Consider the following 15,489-nt stretch of genomic DNA (forward strand, 5'->3'; position numbering starts at 1 on the left):
CACTAGCCTCAGGGACACCGCTGAGGGTGCCCACCCTGCCCAGGCCAGCCCCACCCTCAGTCCTCCCCAGCAGGGCTGCCGGTCCTCTTCCCCCGACTGGCCCACGGCTCACCCTTCTCTCAGGAGCTCTGCTCACTCGTCCTGTTCTCTGCCACACTCTGGTGTCCAGCATAGGACCCAGCCCAGAGAGACAGCTGGGGATGCCAAGCATATCCAGCAGCTGCCTCAGACTCAGGTCCCTCTCAGCAAGGACTGGGGGGCTTCACACCCCCCACCCCCGCCGGTTCCTCAGTTGCAAGTTCTGCTTGGCCTGATGACACCACTGCTGCCACCAGGTCCTGCTGCCCCCCTTTCCCTGGCCGCACACCAAGCACTGGCCACTTCCATCCTTCCATGTGCCCTGGGGCCTCTGTCCTGTCCCTGCAGCAACCAAGCACTGCCCGAGGACTGGGCCGATTTGGGAGGCATGTGTTGATCCAGAGGGTCCAGAAAAGAGCTGGGCCCAACCCCACCAGGGAAATACACCAAACTCTCCTTCTGCCAGAGTCTGGCCAGACAGCATCTCTTTGCTCTTAAGTTTGATTCTCCAGGGAAGAAATGGCACTTGGGTTCAATGGGTTGTAAACAGCCCCAGCTCCGGCTGCCCAAGGCAGGCACTGCTCCCCACCTGCCTCATCCTGTGGGTCAGGGGGCACGCCAAGCCCAGCAGAAGACACCGTCCCCTGTGCTGCCCTCATGCTGCCCTTCCCTTGGTCCCTCCCCAGGCTCTGGGCCCCTCAGAGAAGCCACTTCAGGCCCAACAGCTGCAACACTCTCACCCTCCCACCTGAAGTCTAGGCCTCTGACAGCAGGCCTGGCATCCTACCTCCCACAGTGCCAGCTCTGGGAGGCTGGGGTGGAGGAGCAACAGGTTAACAGGCCATGGAAGTTGGGAGGTCAGAGCCTTGGCCACTGGGACATGAAGGAGTGGGGGTACCAGATCGGGGTCACCTCCCAAACACCCTGGCACAGACGTGCAAGCTGGGGCCCACTGTACCCCATGTGGCCTCTTCCTGCAGAGACCTGCCCCTGCTCCCTTCTCAGCCAAGAACCATGCCGTGGGGACACCAGCAGCCTTGTCCAGTGCTGTTTATTGAGTCCATCATCAGAGGGAGGAAAGACGCCACTCATCACAGAGGGCATATGGGCTGCGGGCAGGGGCTTAGGGTCCTGCAGAGGACAAGTAGCTGGGATAGCCCTTCACCCCAGACACCCCATGGCCGCTGGGAGGCAGGCTGAGGAGACAGCACAGGGAACGGCCAGGTGCAGAATCTGCACAGCCCCCTGCCGGGTCGCAGATGGCTACCACCCAGCAGGCCCCTGGCCCTCACCCACAGGCAGTTCCCCACCCCACTCCCTGCTTGGACCCTCCCAAACCAGGCCCAGGGAGTGAGACCCAGACCTGGCCCCGATGGCAGGAGGCACCCTAGCTGCTTCCAGGGCCAGGAGGGGTGGGTGGGATACAGTGAGGCCAAACAAGGCAGAAGCGGGTGCAGTAGTCCCTGGCTACTGCCCAGCTTCTGGGACTCCCACAGCTGGGCTCAGCCTTGGTCCTGGCAGTGCTGGGCTCAGAAATACAGGGCGGGCTCACTGCGGAAGTCTGAGAGGTCATTCTGACTGGCGGGTGTGAGCTGAAAGTGAGAGGACAGAAGGTGGACACACGGGCTCGCCCAGGTGTCAGACTCCCCCCAGCGCTCCACTCCCCCGCAGCTCACCATGGCCTCCACGGGCGGGGGCTCTGCCTCCCTCGGGGCCTGCTCCAGCGCCTGCTCCTGCCACTTGCTGAAGGCCACAGAGTGCTTCGGGGTGTAGCTGGACAGGCCTGTGAACGGAGGTGCACACGCAGACATGTGGACACAGACCAGGCTCCACCCCTCCTAGGCTGCCTGTCCCCCTAGGTGGGCACTCACCTGAGCTACCCTCTGGCAGCCGAGAGCTATCGGGTCTCACGCCGCTCACAAACGTGGCCCGGGGCAGGAAGAGTGCAAAGGGCTTCTCCTCTGAGCTGGATCCCTCTTCCTCCTCTTCCTCTTCCTCTTCCTCTTCCTCCTCCTCCTCCTCCTCCTGCTGGTCCACCTCTTCCTCCTGTGCTAGCGAGCTCTCGGAAGGGTACTCAAATGTGGTCTGCAGGCTTTTGTCGTTGAAGGAGATCTTCATCTGGGAGTGAGAGTCACGTGAATGAGGGGTGGCGGCCCACATGGGCACAGCGATGCCAGGGGCTCAGGTTCAGCCCTCAGGATGAGGCTGACCCAAGTGGGGCACCAGACACACCATCAACCGTTCCGGGGGCTCCAGGAGGGGGGCAAAGACCTCTCCAGCTGGACCCTGCAGGCATCCATCCCCTCTACCCTGGGGGCCAACTTCCCTTCCCCATTCCAGCCAGGGACCAAACTCTGACCAGGACCAGGAGCCCAAAGCCGTTGGGTCCCCAGAAGCCTCTAGACCAGCTCCTACAGCTACCATCTCAGGCCCCTCCTGCTCTGCTGTCTGGGCAGAGCGCCAGCTGGGGGGAAACTGGGGTGGACACATCCCCTCCCACCAAGCAGCTCTAGAGCAGGAACAGGGTGGAACAGAGGCCGTCCCCTCAGGGGCCTTGCACTCTAGGCTCCAGGCAGCTCCTGCTGGTGTCTGGGGCCTCTCTCTAAAGCCAAGTTCATGTCCTGGCTTACTGGATGCCTGGACAATCCAGCAGAGCACGGACCCCCCACTGCGGACAAGGGCCTCTGTGAGGTGTCAAGGCCAGGCGGTAGCCCCAGGCACCATCACCCACCTAACATAGTTGAGAGTTGGCCTGAGGCTGTGCAGAGTGGGGGGCCGCCTCCACTGAGCCTGGGTGCCAGAGACCCCAGCAGTGACCCCTTCCTCACCCTGCTGCCCCTCTGGCCCTCGTCCTCCATCCACACTTCGTAGGCTGCAGGATTTCACATCTGAGCAAATTCTTTCCTTCTCCCAGTGGCCTTGAAGCCCAGGCAGGGCTGCTGGTTCCCAGGAGTAATGGGGGCAGTGGGGACCAATGGTCAGGACTCTCCACCTCCCCCTGACCGGGGCTTGCATGGGGCTAAGCTCCCCACAACAGCCGAGCTCCCACCGCTCAGCTGCACTCAGCCCGGCCCCAGGGGTCCCTAATGAATATGAGCGGCCCCCGCCTGCAGCAGATGGAAGCAGCCCGGCCAGAGCTCGAAATATTAAACTCTTCCTGGGCACAGGACACCAGCAGCTCAAGTTCCTCCTCCTCCCCTAGAAGGACCCGGAGGCAGGAGCCAGGCCCCAGGCAGAGAACCACACAGCCAGGCACAGTAGGATGAGACAGCCTCTCAGGAGGCAGCCGAGGAGGCCACACAGGGCTGCCAGGACAGGGCCGAGGGCACGCACTCTTGCCATCATGCCCTCTCCCGCAGCGGCCACACGGCCCACACAGCCAAGCGCACCCTTGGGTCCCTTCTCACCACGAATACCCCAACCTCCCACAGCTGGGGGGCCATCCTTTGTGCCCAAACCGCCAGCTTCCCCTCTCAGCACAGCTCACACAGAGGCCTGCTGGGCAACTCAGCTGCCTGCTTGCATCCTTACCCTAGGCCTCGGCACCCCAACCGTCTGCATGGATGAGTGGGGGAGGGGGAGACCACCTGGGTCAGACAAAACAAGGAGAAAGGCACCCACTCCTGTCCCTTAACTGCCCTGCCTGTGGCTAGGCCCACCTGGCCCTCCAACGCTCATCCCACAGGAGGCCAGGCAGGGAGAGGCTGGGACAGACCCCACAGGCACCCACCCACTGCCAGCCCACTTGGGGATGGGGTCACCCAGCCCTCCCAGACTCATGCTTTGGGACAGATACCCCAGGTGGAGGTGCTCAAGGCAGGACAGGGCTGGTGGGCCAGAGGTCTCCCAGAGCCCCAAAGTCCAGCAGCAAATGGGGTTTCCAGTCGCCCTGGATACATGGAGCTAACCCAGATGACCCCGAAGGCCTCCAGGCCCAGCCCCCACGGCTGAGAACACAGAAGGGCTGGCTGCCAGGGCCGCGGGATTAGTGCCCTCGCTCGTGCACATGACCGGTCCCAGCAGGGGGGCTGCGGGGGCTGGGTGCACATGGGCCCTGAGCCTGGTACAGCCTGGCCAGGCGGTGGGGGGCGGGGGGTGGACAGGCAGCCCCTGTCTGCCCTCAGCTGGGGCCCAGGGCTCTGGTCACGTCCTGCTTCCCCAGGTCTCCTCAGCTGGGCTGGTGCCTGCTGAGCCTCACAGCCCTCCCCTCCCACTGTGGGGACAGGTCAGTGGGTCACAGGACACCCCATGACTCATACTGTGGGCAGCCTGAAGACCCCGGGACGCAGGATGGGCAGAGGGTGTGGCCAGGGTCTGGCACCGCACACACCTGGCCGCAGCCTATCAGGGACTTTGCCTGGCACAGACAACAGAGAGCAGGCAGGTGGGTCCCGGCTCAGCCCAGCCTCCCAGCAGAGCCCCCCGGCTTTTCAAGACTCTTTTGTTCTTGCTCCACCCACCCTGCCTGTGAACACCTAGCTTTGGTTACCAAAGGGCCTGGCCTCCACCCGGGACAAAGGGCCAAGCAGCCAGCCCCAACCTGCTCAGACGGAGGTGTGAGCTGAGCCCAGCCCTGCCTCTCCCTCCTCCCTGCACACAGCTACCTGCCTCCCATCCCCCACGCAGCCCCAGCCAAGGCTCCCACGGGTGGCCAGACCCTAGACCAGGCTGCACGAGTGCAATGTCCACGGCAGGCTCCCAGGAGGCTGGGTGCTCCCTGAGTCAAGTGTGGTCCCAGTGCCATGCACAGCCTCCGCCCATGAGAAAGCTGAGGGAGGAGGGTCCAGGCAGTTCCTGGGGTCCCCGGCTTCAGAAAGACCACCTATGGGAAGAGCTGGTGGAGAGGCGAGAAGGAAAGGAAAGCTGACAAGAAGGGACTCAGCCAACAACAGTGAGAGCCTCTGGCCACCCAGGATCTGCCCTGCACAGGGGTAGAGGCAGGGAGGAGCCCAGCCTGGGGCTTGGTGCTGGCTGGGAGGTGGTGTCAGTAGGAAGGGCAGATGTCAAGGTAGCTCTTGGGTCTAAGGATCAGAGAGCAAGGCCTTGGGAGTGGAAGCGGAAGTTGCACAGCAGGTGAGGGCGGACGGCCCTGGGTGTCCAGGACTGAGCCCTGGGGACACTGACATGCTCCAGCTGGGCAGACAGCCAGGAGGGGAGGAGGGCAGAGGGGAGGGGAAGGGGCAGCCAGACAGGTAGGAGCCAGGCCAGGTGGCGCTCCACGAAGAGGAAAGGCTACAGCGCCGAGTCTCAAGGGAGGCAGGTGTGAGGATGAGAATGGATGCCCCACCCTCCAGGAAAGAAGCCCGGGCGTGGCTGCAACAGCACACAGCAGTCTGCCCCAAGCTCAGCCCTGCAAGACGGGGCACCTGCCACTTCTGCCAATGGATAACTTAAGCGGGCCTGTGCCTGCCAGGCAGGCCCCCCCCGGCACACAGGCCAGCAGCCCCCCACTGCCCAGAGCAGGGCTGCACCCCTTGGAGGCGGGCAAGGGCATCATACCCTGTGCAGGCACAGCCAGCCCCAGGGCAGGCCCCTCACCGACTCCCACCACCCAGACAACTCCACTGAAGAGCTGCCCTTCACCTGTACCCCAGGAAAAGCAGCAGCACCGCCAGCCGCTGAGGTGCACAGTGAGCCATCAGCCCACAGTCAGGTCCTGCTGGACTCCAGGCCCTGCAATCCCTGTGCTCCACCCTCATGCCTGGGGGTCACAGCCAGTGGTCCCAACCAAAGGCTAGGGCCAGCACGGTGACTCACTCCTGTAATCCCAGCACTTTGGGAGGCTAAGGCAGGCAGATCATCTGAGGTCAGGAATTCGAGACCAGCCTGGCCAACATGGTAAAACCTTGTCTCTACTAAAAATACGATAATTAGCTGGGCGGGGTGGCAAGTGCCTGTAATCCCAGCTACTTGAGAGGCTGAGGCAGAATTGCTTGAACCCTGGGAGATGAAGGTTGCCCTGAGCTGGGATCCTGCCACTGCCCTCCAGCCTGGGCAACAGAGCAAGACTCCGTCTCAAAAAAAGCAAAAAATAGGCCGGGCGCGGTGGCTCAGGCTTGTAATCCCAGCACTTTGGGAGGCCGAGGCGGGCGGATCGCGAGGTCAGGAGATCGAGACCACAGTGAAACCCCGTCTCTACTAAAAATACAAAAAAATTAGCCGGGCGTGGTGGCGGGCGCCTGTAGTCCCAGCTACTCAGAGAGGCTGAGGCAGGAGAATGGCGTGAACCCGGGAGGCGGAGCCTGCAGTGAGCTGAGATTGCGCCACTGCACTCCAGCCTGGGTGACAGAGCGAGACTCCGTCTCAAAAAAAAAAATAAAAATAAAAATAAAAATAAAAATAAAAAAAGGCTGGCTAGGGTGGTCAAACAAGGCCAGGCACAGGACCCGCAGGGGCACCTCACACCCCCACCTGTGAGTGCTCCTGGCCCAGGGGCCACAGAGTACATGGGACAGCCCTGCCCCACAGCCCACCGTGCCGAGGCCAGCAAGCCATTCTGAAAGGCAGGGCAGCCCCACGCCTCCGTCCCCTCCTGATGGACATTCTGGCTCTTCCCAGGCAGGGCAGCTGGCCTGTACCCAGGCAGGAAGTCACAGCCAGCAGGTCATGCTGCTCTGGCAGGACCCGGCCTGGGCCACCTGGCCACGCCAGGCATCATCCATCTGGACCACCACCCCTTCAGGCTGGCCCGAGCTCCTCCCTCCTGCTGGTCCAGGGCCTGATTCCCAGGCTCAGCCTCTCCCCCACTGCATCTTCCTGCTCCTGTTGGCCCTCCGGCCCCCACCCTGTCCTTCTGACCCTAACCCAGCCACAAGTGACCCCCACAGTTCTGTCCCTTCTTTGCTTTTTTTTTTTTTTTTGAGACAGTCTCACTCTGTCGCCCAGGCTGGAGTGCAATGGCGCGATCTCGGCTCACTGCAAGCTCTGCCTCCCGGGTTCAAGCAATTCTCCTGCCTCAGCCTCCTGAGTAGCTGGGATTACAGGCGCCCGCCACCACGCCCAGCTAATTTTTTTATATTTTCTTAGTTGAGACGGGATTTCACCATCTTGGCAAGGCTTGTCTTGAACTCCTGACCTTGTGATCCACCCGCCTCGGCCTCCCAAAGTGCTGGGATTACAGGCGTGAGCCACCACGCCTGGCCCAGTTCTGTCCCTTCTGAGGGCAAGACGGCCATGCTCTAGGCAGCGGCCTCAAGTCCCAGGAAGAAGCCAGGCTTCCAGGGATGGCCACACAGGTTAAGGGGAGGGGCTCTAGAAACAGGAACCTGAACTCAGTACTCGCCCCACAAGCTCCATGACCCTGTCTGACTCCCAAGCTGAGGCGCAGTTTCTCTCTACAAAGGGGAAGCTGTCCCCACTGCCACCTCTGGGGCAAGCCCAGGAGGTGCCCACCTCACCCAGCAGCCAGGGCCAAGGGTATGGACGCAGGAAAGGGAGAGGCAGACAGGAGCTGGAAGAGAGAGGCAATGGCTATCAGACCGACCCCACCTTGATGGGCTGGGGTGATGCTCGGGCGAGGGTCGGGGAGACAGACCCATGTGGCTCCAGGAGTGGGAGGGGCCCTGGACCCAGCCCCAAGCCCCCACTGGAAGCACCTGGGGAGGGTTAGCACGGATGCCTGGGCCGGCAGATAGAGCCGGAAGGAGCACCAACGCCCTGGTTCCAGGAGGGGAGGATGGCACAGGGAGAGGCGCAATGCCAAGGCCAATCCCAGGCAGGAAGCGAATGGAGGGAGGCAGCAGCCTATCTGCTGAGGGAGCCTGCAAGGTCCCATCCCCAGCCTGGGGAAACTGAGGCTGGAGGACAGCCCGCCTCAGGCGTGAGCCTAGCTGGCACTGGCTCTGGGGCAGTGCCTGGATAGGAAGACCCAAGAGAGGTGCCCCAGGCCCCCCCCTCAGTCCCCAGGGAAGGTACACCTGCTTCCTGACAGGTCACCGCAGACAGGGAAGTCACGTGGAGCTGCCCTTGGAATTTGCCCCGGGGAACAAATACAGGTGCAGGAATGACCAGGAAGAATCTGAAAATTTTCTTTTTCCTGTGCCCAGAGGGTTCCAGGCCACTGGCCAAGAGGGAGACTCCCCTGCCTGGCTGGCTCAGAGCTTCCGAAGTCCCCTTCTCCCCAGCAAGCTTCCCAGGCCCAGAACAGGCATACGCTAGACGCTCACACGGCATTCCTGCCCAGCTCCCAACCAGTGTGCCTTCTGGGGAGCTGATGGCCCCCTCCCAACTGGCTGGTGGGCTGTACCCCAGGGCTGACTGTGATGCAGGGATCCAGCCAACCCCGATCATCTGGCCCTTCCCATTCATATCGTGGCGCCTGGCACCCATGCAGTGGGCCTCCAGGAGACCATGTGAGGCCACCCCCTCAAAGCCAAGCCCAGGGAGAAGCCCACAAGCCCAGGTCTGCTTCTTTCAGCTGGACTCACAAAGGGACAGACCCACCCAGCTAATTTCCGATGAGCCACAACAACTGGCAAGGGGCACAGCACTGTCTGCCCCGGCGCTCTGCAGCAGCCTCGAAAGGCACACAGCAGGCCAGCTGTCCCCACGGCCCAAGTCGGGGGCTCCACTGGGGCCCTGGACCTGGCACGGCCCACCCAGCCCCAGCTCGCTTCAAGTCCATGTAGAAACCATCCTTTGCCCAGGCCAAGCGTCCTGGGATCAGGGCAGGTGCTGCCCCCACAGTTCTCTGAGCTGTCACTCTCTCCCTCCTGGCCAGTGGCCCTGCCCCCACCACTGACCTTCTTTCTTGAGGAGCCAGCCTTGGTGAGGCAGGACTTCTGCAGGGCCAAGTAGCCGCCAATCACCTCGATCTCATGCACGGTGGGGTAGCACTTCTTCAGCGTGGGCCCCAGGAGACAACTAGCCTCCTCCTCCTCGGCCTCCCGTGGCCGAGGCTCCCCGTTGGCCTGACTGAAGTGCTGGTCCTGCAGGGTCCCTGGCTTCCTCTTGGGCACCACTGTGAAGGTGTTGCTGCCCCGGGGCTGAAGCTCTGCCATGCACCCGGGCCTGGCAGAGTGCAGAGGCCTGGCAGGGTGCGGGGGGTAGGGTAGTTTGGCTGCTTGGGGGACCTCCTCTGAGTCTACCTCGTCGATGAAGGTGACAGGCAGCCCCGGCCTCCCATATTCCCGGCTATTCTTGGCCAAGCCAGGAACCCTGAGGCCTTCAGCAGGCTCAGCTTCTTCCGCAGCAGCCGGCAGGAAGGGGGGCGGTGAGGACGGCCTCTGACACCTGATGGCCCGGTCAGCGAGGGCGGTGGCTGTCCTGGGACAGGCCCCCTCCTCGACTGCCCACCGTGCCTCGACCTCCAGGGGGCTCTTCCCGAGGGCAGGGGCACCATCCCCTCCAAGCACCGACTGGGATCCGAGCTCCTGGCTCGGGGAAGCCGGGCCCAGGTCTCCCTTTGGCAGCTCCACGGACTGCCTCCCCTCAGGAGGAGGGGCCCCGGAGGCCTTGCTCTTGGGGATGATCATGAAGGAATTTCGAGAGTTTGCGCGGAGGCTGGCCAGCGCCCGGGCCTGGAGGTCCCCCGAGGGGATGGTCTCCATATCTGGCTTGGGGGCCGGCCGTATCTCGAAGGAGTCGTTGGCGCTGGTGGCTGCGGAGACGCACTGGCGCTGGCTAGGAGTGGCACTGGCAGGGGGCGAGGCTGGAGTGGCACTCGGGGTCCCGGGGCTGGAGGGCGGGTGGAGGGAGGGATCCCCCGACTCCACCTTTGGCTTCCACTGTCCCGACCCAGGCGGGGAGCCCGCGAGGCGGTTGGCAGGGCCGGCCCGGGGCTCAGGGGCCGAGGGCCCGTTGGAGAGCAGGCGGGCGCCCGCGCCGCGGTGCAGACCCCGGGGGTGGACGGTGAAGGAGTTGCTGCCGGTCTTCTGCAGGAAGTCGCTGCGCCGGGCCCCGGCGCTCGCCCCGCCACCGCGGGGCCCGGGCGCGGCGGCCGGGCTGGGGGCCGAGGGCGGGGGCCGGGGCGGCGCGGGCGGTGGCGGCGGCGGCGGGGGGCGGGCGCGCTCGGGGCTCCCGCGGCGGCGCGGCGCAGCGGGCGGGTCGAACCTCTCCAGCAGGCGGCTGACGCGGCCGGGCGGCGCCCCGTACACCAGCACCTCTGCGGCGCGGATCTGCGCGGCCCCCGGAGCGGGCGGCGCGGGCGGGAATCCGGGCACCGTCTCGATGATGAGGACGCTGTCGGCGCGGAGGGCGCGCACACCAGGCACGCGGCGGTACCGCTCCAGCAGCCGCGCCCCCGCCGCGCCCCCGCCGCGCCGCCGCTCGGCCTCCAGCCGCATGAAGGGGTTCTCGCGCAGCGGGCCCAGGCTCTCGGCCAGCACCCGCTGCTCGGGCTCCGCTGCCCCGGGCCCCGCGCCCCCGCCCAGCGCGGCTAGCTTGGCCCGCTTCCGCTCCAGGATCTCGCGCTTCCAAGCGGGCACCGCAGCGCGCGGCCCCGAGCCCGGCCGCCCCAGGGCGGCCATGCTGCGAACGCGGCCGCGGACGGCTGGACTGAGGGCCGGAGTGGCCGCCGCCGCCGCCGCGGCGAGCCTGGGCGCCGTGGCCACGCCCCCTCCCAGGCCACCGACCATTGGGGGAAGCCCGCTCTCCCCGCCCCACGCGGGAGGCCCACCTATGGCAGGGGAGGAGGGCGGGCCCCTCAGGTGACCCTACCGATTGGACAACACTCGCCTCAACCCCGCCTCCCAAGGGACTTCATTGGACAAGGCCTATCACCGGAGCTGGCCTCCATTGGGGAAGGGACACACCCCGGCCCCTCGCGCCGCTCACTGGCAGAGCCCACTTCCGCCTCTGCGCTCTCAGCTCCCGGTGTCCCTCGGGGGAGCCGGGTGGGCGGCCCCTGGGCCCTGGGCCCCGAGTGACCTTGGCTGAGCTTGGGACTTCCTCACGCTGCCAGCACCGAGGCCGCCTGTTCCCTCCGCGGGTGCAGGAAGGGGGCTGTTCCAGGACCGAAGGCACCCGCGTCCGTGGACGGTGCACAGGCCACACTCTGGCCCGGACCCTGCTTTCACCAGGGGTCCTCCGACCTCCGGCAGGTGCCTGCAGGGCTTGGAAATGCCAGTTCTGGAGCCCGGAGCAGCCCCAACGAACCAGTTTCTCAGAAATCCCTAGTTTTTATAGGCTGCCCAGGTGGGAGCCTCTTAGCCCAACCTTGCCATCCGTGGTCCCCAAAAAGCATCTGCAGGAGCAGGCACAAAGTAAGCAGCCTCTCCCGCCACACGCAAGCAGGCTCACCAGGGCAGGGCCCTGCATGCTTGGACAGCTCTCCCATGCCTTAAGAGCCAAAAAAAAAAAAAAGCCAGGGTAACGGTGGGCCCCATAGGGCCGACCCTGTGTCTGATCACTCCACTCTGCCGCCACGTTAAGGCTACTCCTCTCCCATCGGTTGCACGTCCGCCCATCAAGGCTCCAGATGCCATGACCCTGAGGGCACAGCCTCCCAGCTGACAAGGCCCTTCTGCCCCAGGGAGGGCTTCGGAGTGCTTCCACCGTCTTTGAAGCCTGCAGACAATAGGAAGATCGCTTGGAGCCATGGGGAGAAGGGGAATTGGAGTGCACGGACATCACCTTCTTTCCATCACCTGCCCTGCAGTCAGCAGCCTGCTCAGTAGACACTGCTGTTTCCCACACCAAGGTCACCTGGGTCTCTGCGAAGACGCACAACAGGTTTTTTTTTTTTACTTGGGGATGCCCTTCTCAGCTTCTGTGCCCCATGACAGTCTGCAGCAGCCGCTAGCTTAATGCTTGCCTTATTCTCCTGCCACTCCATTAAGCTGGAGAAAATAAACTTTTTCTTTTTCTTTTTCTTTGAGATAGAGTCTTGCTCTTGTCACCCACACTGGAGTGCAGCGGCATGATCTCTGCTTACTGCAACCTCCGCCTCCCGGATTCAAGCGATTCTCCTGCCTTCGCCTCCCAAGTAGCTGGGGTTACAGGCGCCTGCCACAACGCCCGGCTAATTTTTGTATTTTTAGTAGAGACGGGATTTTGCCATCTTGGCCAGGCTGGTCTGGAACTCCTGGCCTCGTGATCTGCCCGCCTTGTCCTCCCAAACTGCAGGGATTACAGGCGTGAGCCACTGGGCCCAGCCAGAATAAACTTTCATTTCAGCCTTCCAGAAGCCAAGTGTCTCCTCCCTTAGGGCCCTCCTCAAATCACCTTTCTAAAGGAAGCGTCTGATGTTCATCACCTCTACCCTAATAGGGTTGCCCAATTCTGAACTACCAAAATAAAACAGGGGAACACACAAAACACAAAATCTAGAAATAAATAACATTATGAGGAAACTCACTCCCGCTGTTTAGCTTGAATCTGGCTTTGACAAAAGTTATGCCAATCCCAGGCCGGAAACATTGTCATAGCTGTGCAACAAACCAGATAAGCTGCCTCCAACGCAAGCCCCTCCATGGTTTACACAACTAAGCACACATGCCAGACAGGGGCTGACACCGCACCCCGCTGGCCAGGCTGATGCATGAGAGCAGAGGTCAGCACACCTGTTCTGTAATGAGCCAGATAGGAAATTTTTTTTTTTTTTTTTTTTTTTGAGACGGAGTCTCGCTCTGTCGCCCAGGCTGGAGTGCAGTGGTGCTATCTCGGCTGACTGCAACCTCTGCCTCCCAGGTTCAAGCAATTCTCCTGCCTCAGCCTCCTGAGTAGCTGCGATTACAGGCATGCGCCACCATGCCCAGCTAATTTTAGTATTTTTAGTAGAGACGGGGTTTCACCATGTTGGTCAGGCTGGTCTCAAACTCCTGACCTCTTGATCTGCCCACCTCAGCCTCCCAAAATGCTGGGATTACAAGTGTGAGCCACCGCATCTGGCCCCAGACAGGAAATATTTTAGCCCACTGGTTTTTGCCAGGGACAATTTTGTTCCCCAGAGCCCTTAGCAATATCTGGATAAACATCTGGTTGTCACAAGTGAAGGTTGCTACTGGCATCTACCCAGGAGAGGCAGGAGCACTGCGAAACAGGCTGCATCCTCACTAGAGAATCTTCTGGCCCCAAAGGCCAAGAGTGCCAATTAAGAGACCTTGGACTCTGAGGGTCATATTCACTCTCTGTCCCAAGTTCTGCTTTTGCTTTTGCTTTTTTTTTTTTTTTTTTCCTGTGACAGAGTCTCGCTCTGTCGCTCAGGCAGGAGTGCAGTGGCGCGATCTCAGCTCACTGCAAACTCCACCTCCCGGGTTCACGCCATTCTCCTGCCTCAGCCTCCCAAGTAGCTGGGACTATAGGCGCCTGTCACCACGCCCGGCTAATTTTTGTATTTTTAGTAGAGACAGGGTTTCACCATGTTAGCCAGGACGGTTTCAATCTCCTGATCTTGTGATCTGCCCGCCTCTGCCTCCCAAAGTGCTGGGATTACAGGTGTGAGCCACCACGCCCGGCCTGCTTTTGATTTTAATTATTTAGGGGTGTAAAAACCATCCTCAGCTCAAGGGTCATACAAAAACAGGCCTTAGGACCTTGTTTGCTGATCCCTGCTCTACAGAGTGCCAACAAGGACCACACACCGGCAAGAAGCCATGGGCTCTGGGGTCACGAACTATTCAACGGGTCTTTAACATGAGCCCAGACTGTTGTCTTCACACGGGGTGGGGGCGGGGGGGTGCCTGAGTTACCCACCTCCTAAAGCAGGAAGGAGGGATTCTCCAGAACAAGTGATTCCCACCACCACCATCCACTAAGCTCTAGCCACAGGTTTCAATCCATTTAAAACCGCAGCTCTGTAACCAGTTACACCATGTAGCAGAGGGTATCTCAATATTCATCCTATTTAACCCTTGAGGGTTACAGGCAACCATTATTCATTTCAGGAAAACATTCTCTTACTTTATTTGCATCTCAGCAAAGGTTCTCATTTGGCACCTGACTGGCATCAAACCAAAGTTCGTAGGCCAACAAAGCTGGGCCACTCACAAGCTTCCCATTTGTAGGTCTCAGTGCCTATGAGTATCCGACACCTGTTCCTCTCTTCAGTCTCTTAGGGAGGCTTAAATCTGTCTCAGGTGTGCTAAGAGTGCCAGCCACAAGGTGGTCAGAAGTCCACAAAACTGCAGTCTTTGCTGGGATAGGAAGCCAAGCAGTGCCTGGACAGCAGAGTTCTTTTCTTGGGCAACAAATAACCAGACAGGATCCTAATCGTGCTCTTATTCAACATTCTTCTGTCTCTGCCTAGACTGGAATAAAAAGCCAATCTCTCTCGTGGCACAGGGAAGGAGATACAAGCTCGTTTACATTTGACAGATCTAACAAAGGCATCTACCGAAGCCTGGTCTGGATAGACGGCACAGGCAGCTCTTAGGTCAGCGCTGCTGGTTGGAGGACATTCCTGCGTCCAGCTTTGCAGCCTTTGTGCAACAGCACTTTCCCAGGATCCACAGGAAATACGCAGAGTCCACCTGGACATTTTACTTATATTCAGTTTCCAAGTGTCAGAGGGGTTCAGGACTGTCTGGCCTGGGGGCCTCCTCATGACCTCAATTCAGGATTATCTATTCAAAGCATTAAACAAAAGGACATACATTTTCAGGACGAAGGCTGCTCTTTTAAGCCCTGCTGAAGAAACCATTTCAAACAGGATTGGAATAGGGAAACCGGGCACTCAGCTCGGCGCAAGCAGGCGGTGCCTTCAGACTAGAGAGCCTCTCCTCCGGTGCGGCGCAAGTAGGGCCTCGGCGCGAGGTCAACATTCTAGCCGTCCAGCGCTCCCTCTCCGGCACCTCGGTGAGGCTAGTTGACCCGACAGGCGCGGATCATGAGCAGCTGTAGGAGAATGAAGAGCGGGGACGTAATGAGGCCGAACCAGAGCTCCCGAGTCTGCTCCGCCAGCTTCTGGCACAACAGCATCTCGAAGACGAACTTGAGACTCAGTACCGTGAGTACCCAGAAAAGGCGGAGCACCGCCAGCCGCTTCTCTCCATCCTGGAAGAGGCGCACGGACACGATGGTGGTGAAGTAGGTGCTGAGCCCGTCAGCGGCGAAGAAAGGCACAAACACGTTCCACCAGGAGAGGCCCGGGACCAGGCCATCCACACGCAGTGCCAGCAGCACAGAGAACACCAACAGGGCCAGCAGGTGCACGAAGATCTCGAAGGTGGCGAAGCCTAGCCACTGCACCAGCTCCCGGAGCGAGAAGAGCATCGCGCCCGTTGAGCGCGGGCCGGGGCCCGGCCGAGCGTGCCACCCGCGGGCCTGCGTCTCCTCTCCCCGTGGCCCTCGCCCTCGCCCGCGCCTGCCGCCGCTGCTGCGAGCGAGAGGCAGCGAGCGGCCCCGCCAGCCCCAGCCCTCGGCCCTGGTGCGCCGGTAATCCCCCGGCCCCGACCCGGGACTCAACCCTGGCCGCCCGTGGACGCCCGCCTCGATTGGACGCCATGCCCCCACCGGGCGCGTCCCTAGTGCGTC

At 61.8% G+C, this 15,489-nt stretch overlaps 2 protein-coding genes across 3 annotated transcripts; both read right to left on the reverse strand.

Annotated features, from left to right (window-relative positions):
• Positions 1–1,111: 1,111 nt before the first annotated feature.
• On the reverse strand, positions 1,112–11,885 carry TPRN (taperin). Its single transcript, XM_030818277.1, has 4 exons — positions 8,820–11,885; positions 1,950–2,196; positions 1,755–1,861; positions 1,112–1,670 (listed from the first exon to the last, which is right to left on the reverse strand). Exons 1-4 carry the CDS (start codon positions 10,650–10,652, stop codon positions 1,608–1,610), a joined length of 2,250 nt encoding a protein of 749 aa, XP_030674137.1. The 5' UTR covers positions 10,653–11,885; the 3' UTR covers positions 1,112–1,607.
• Positions 2,117–15,489, reverse strand: TMEM203 (transmembrane protein 203). Of its 2 annotated transcripts, XR_004031491.1 has the most exons (2): positions 13,918–15,489; positions 2,117–2,196 (listed from the first exon to the last, which is right to left on the reverse strand). XR_004031491.1 is itself a non-coding variant. In XM_003279808.4 (1 exon), exon 1 carries the CDS (start codon positions 15,226–15,228, stop codon positions 14,818–14,820), a length of 411 nt encoding a protein of 136 aa, XP_003279856.1. In that variant the 5' UTR covers positions 15,229–15,489; the 3' UTR covers positions 13,896–14,817. The 2 variants fall into 2 exon arrangements, 1 of the variants encoding a protein (XP_003279856.1); XM_003279808.4 differs by lacking the exon at positions 2,117–2,196 and having other exon boundaries at positions 13,896–15,489.

This window comes from Nomascus leucogenys, chromosome 8 (assembly GCF_006542625.1).
Source record: "Nomascus leucogenys isolate Asia chromosome 8, Asia_NLE_v1, whole genome shotgun sequence".
NCBI classification, from domain to species: Eukaryota; Metazoa; Chordata; class Mammalia; order Primates; family Hylobatidae; genus Nomascus; species Nomascus leucogenys.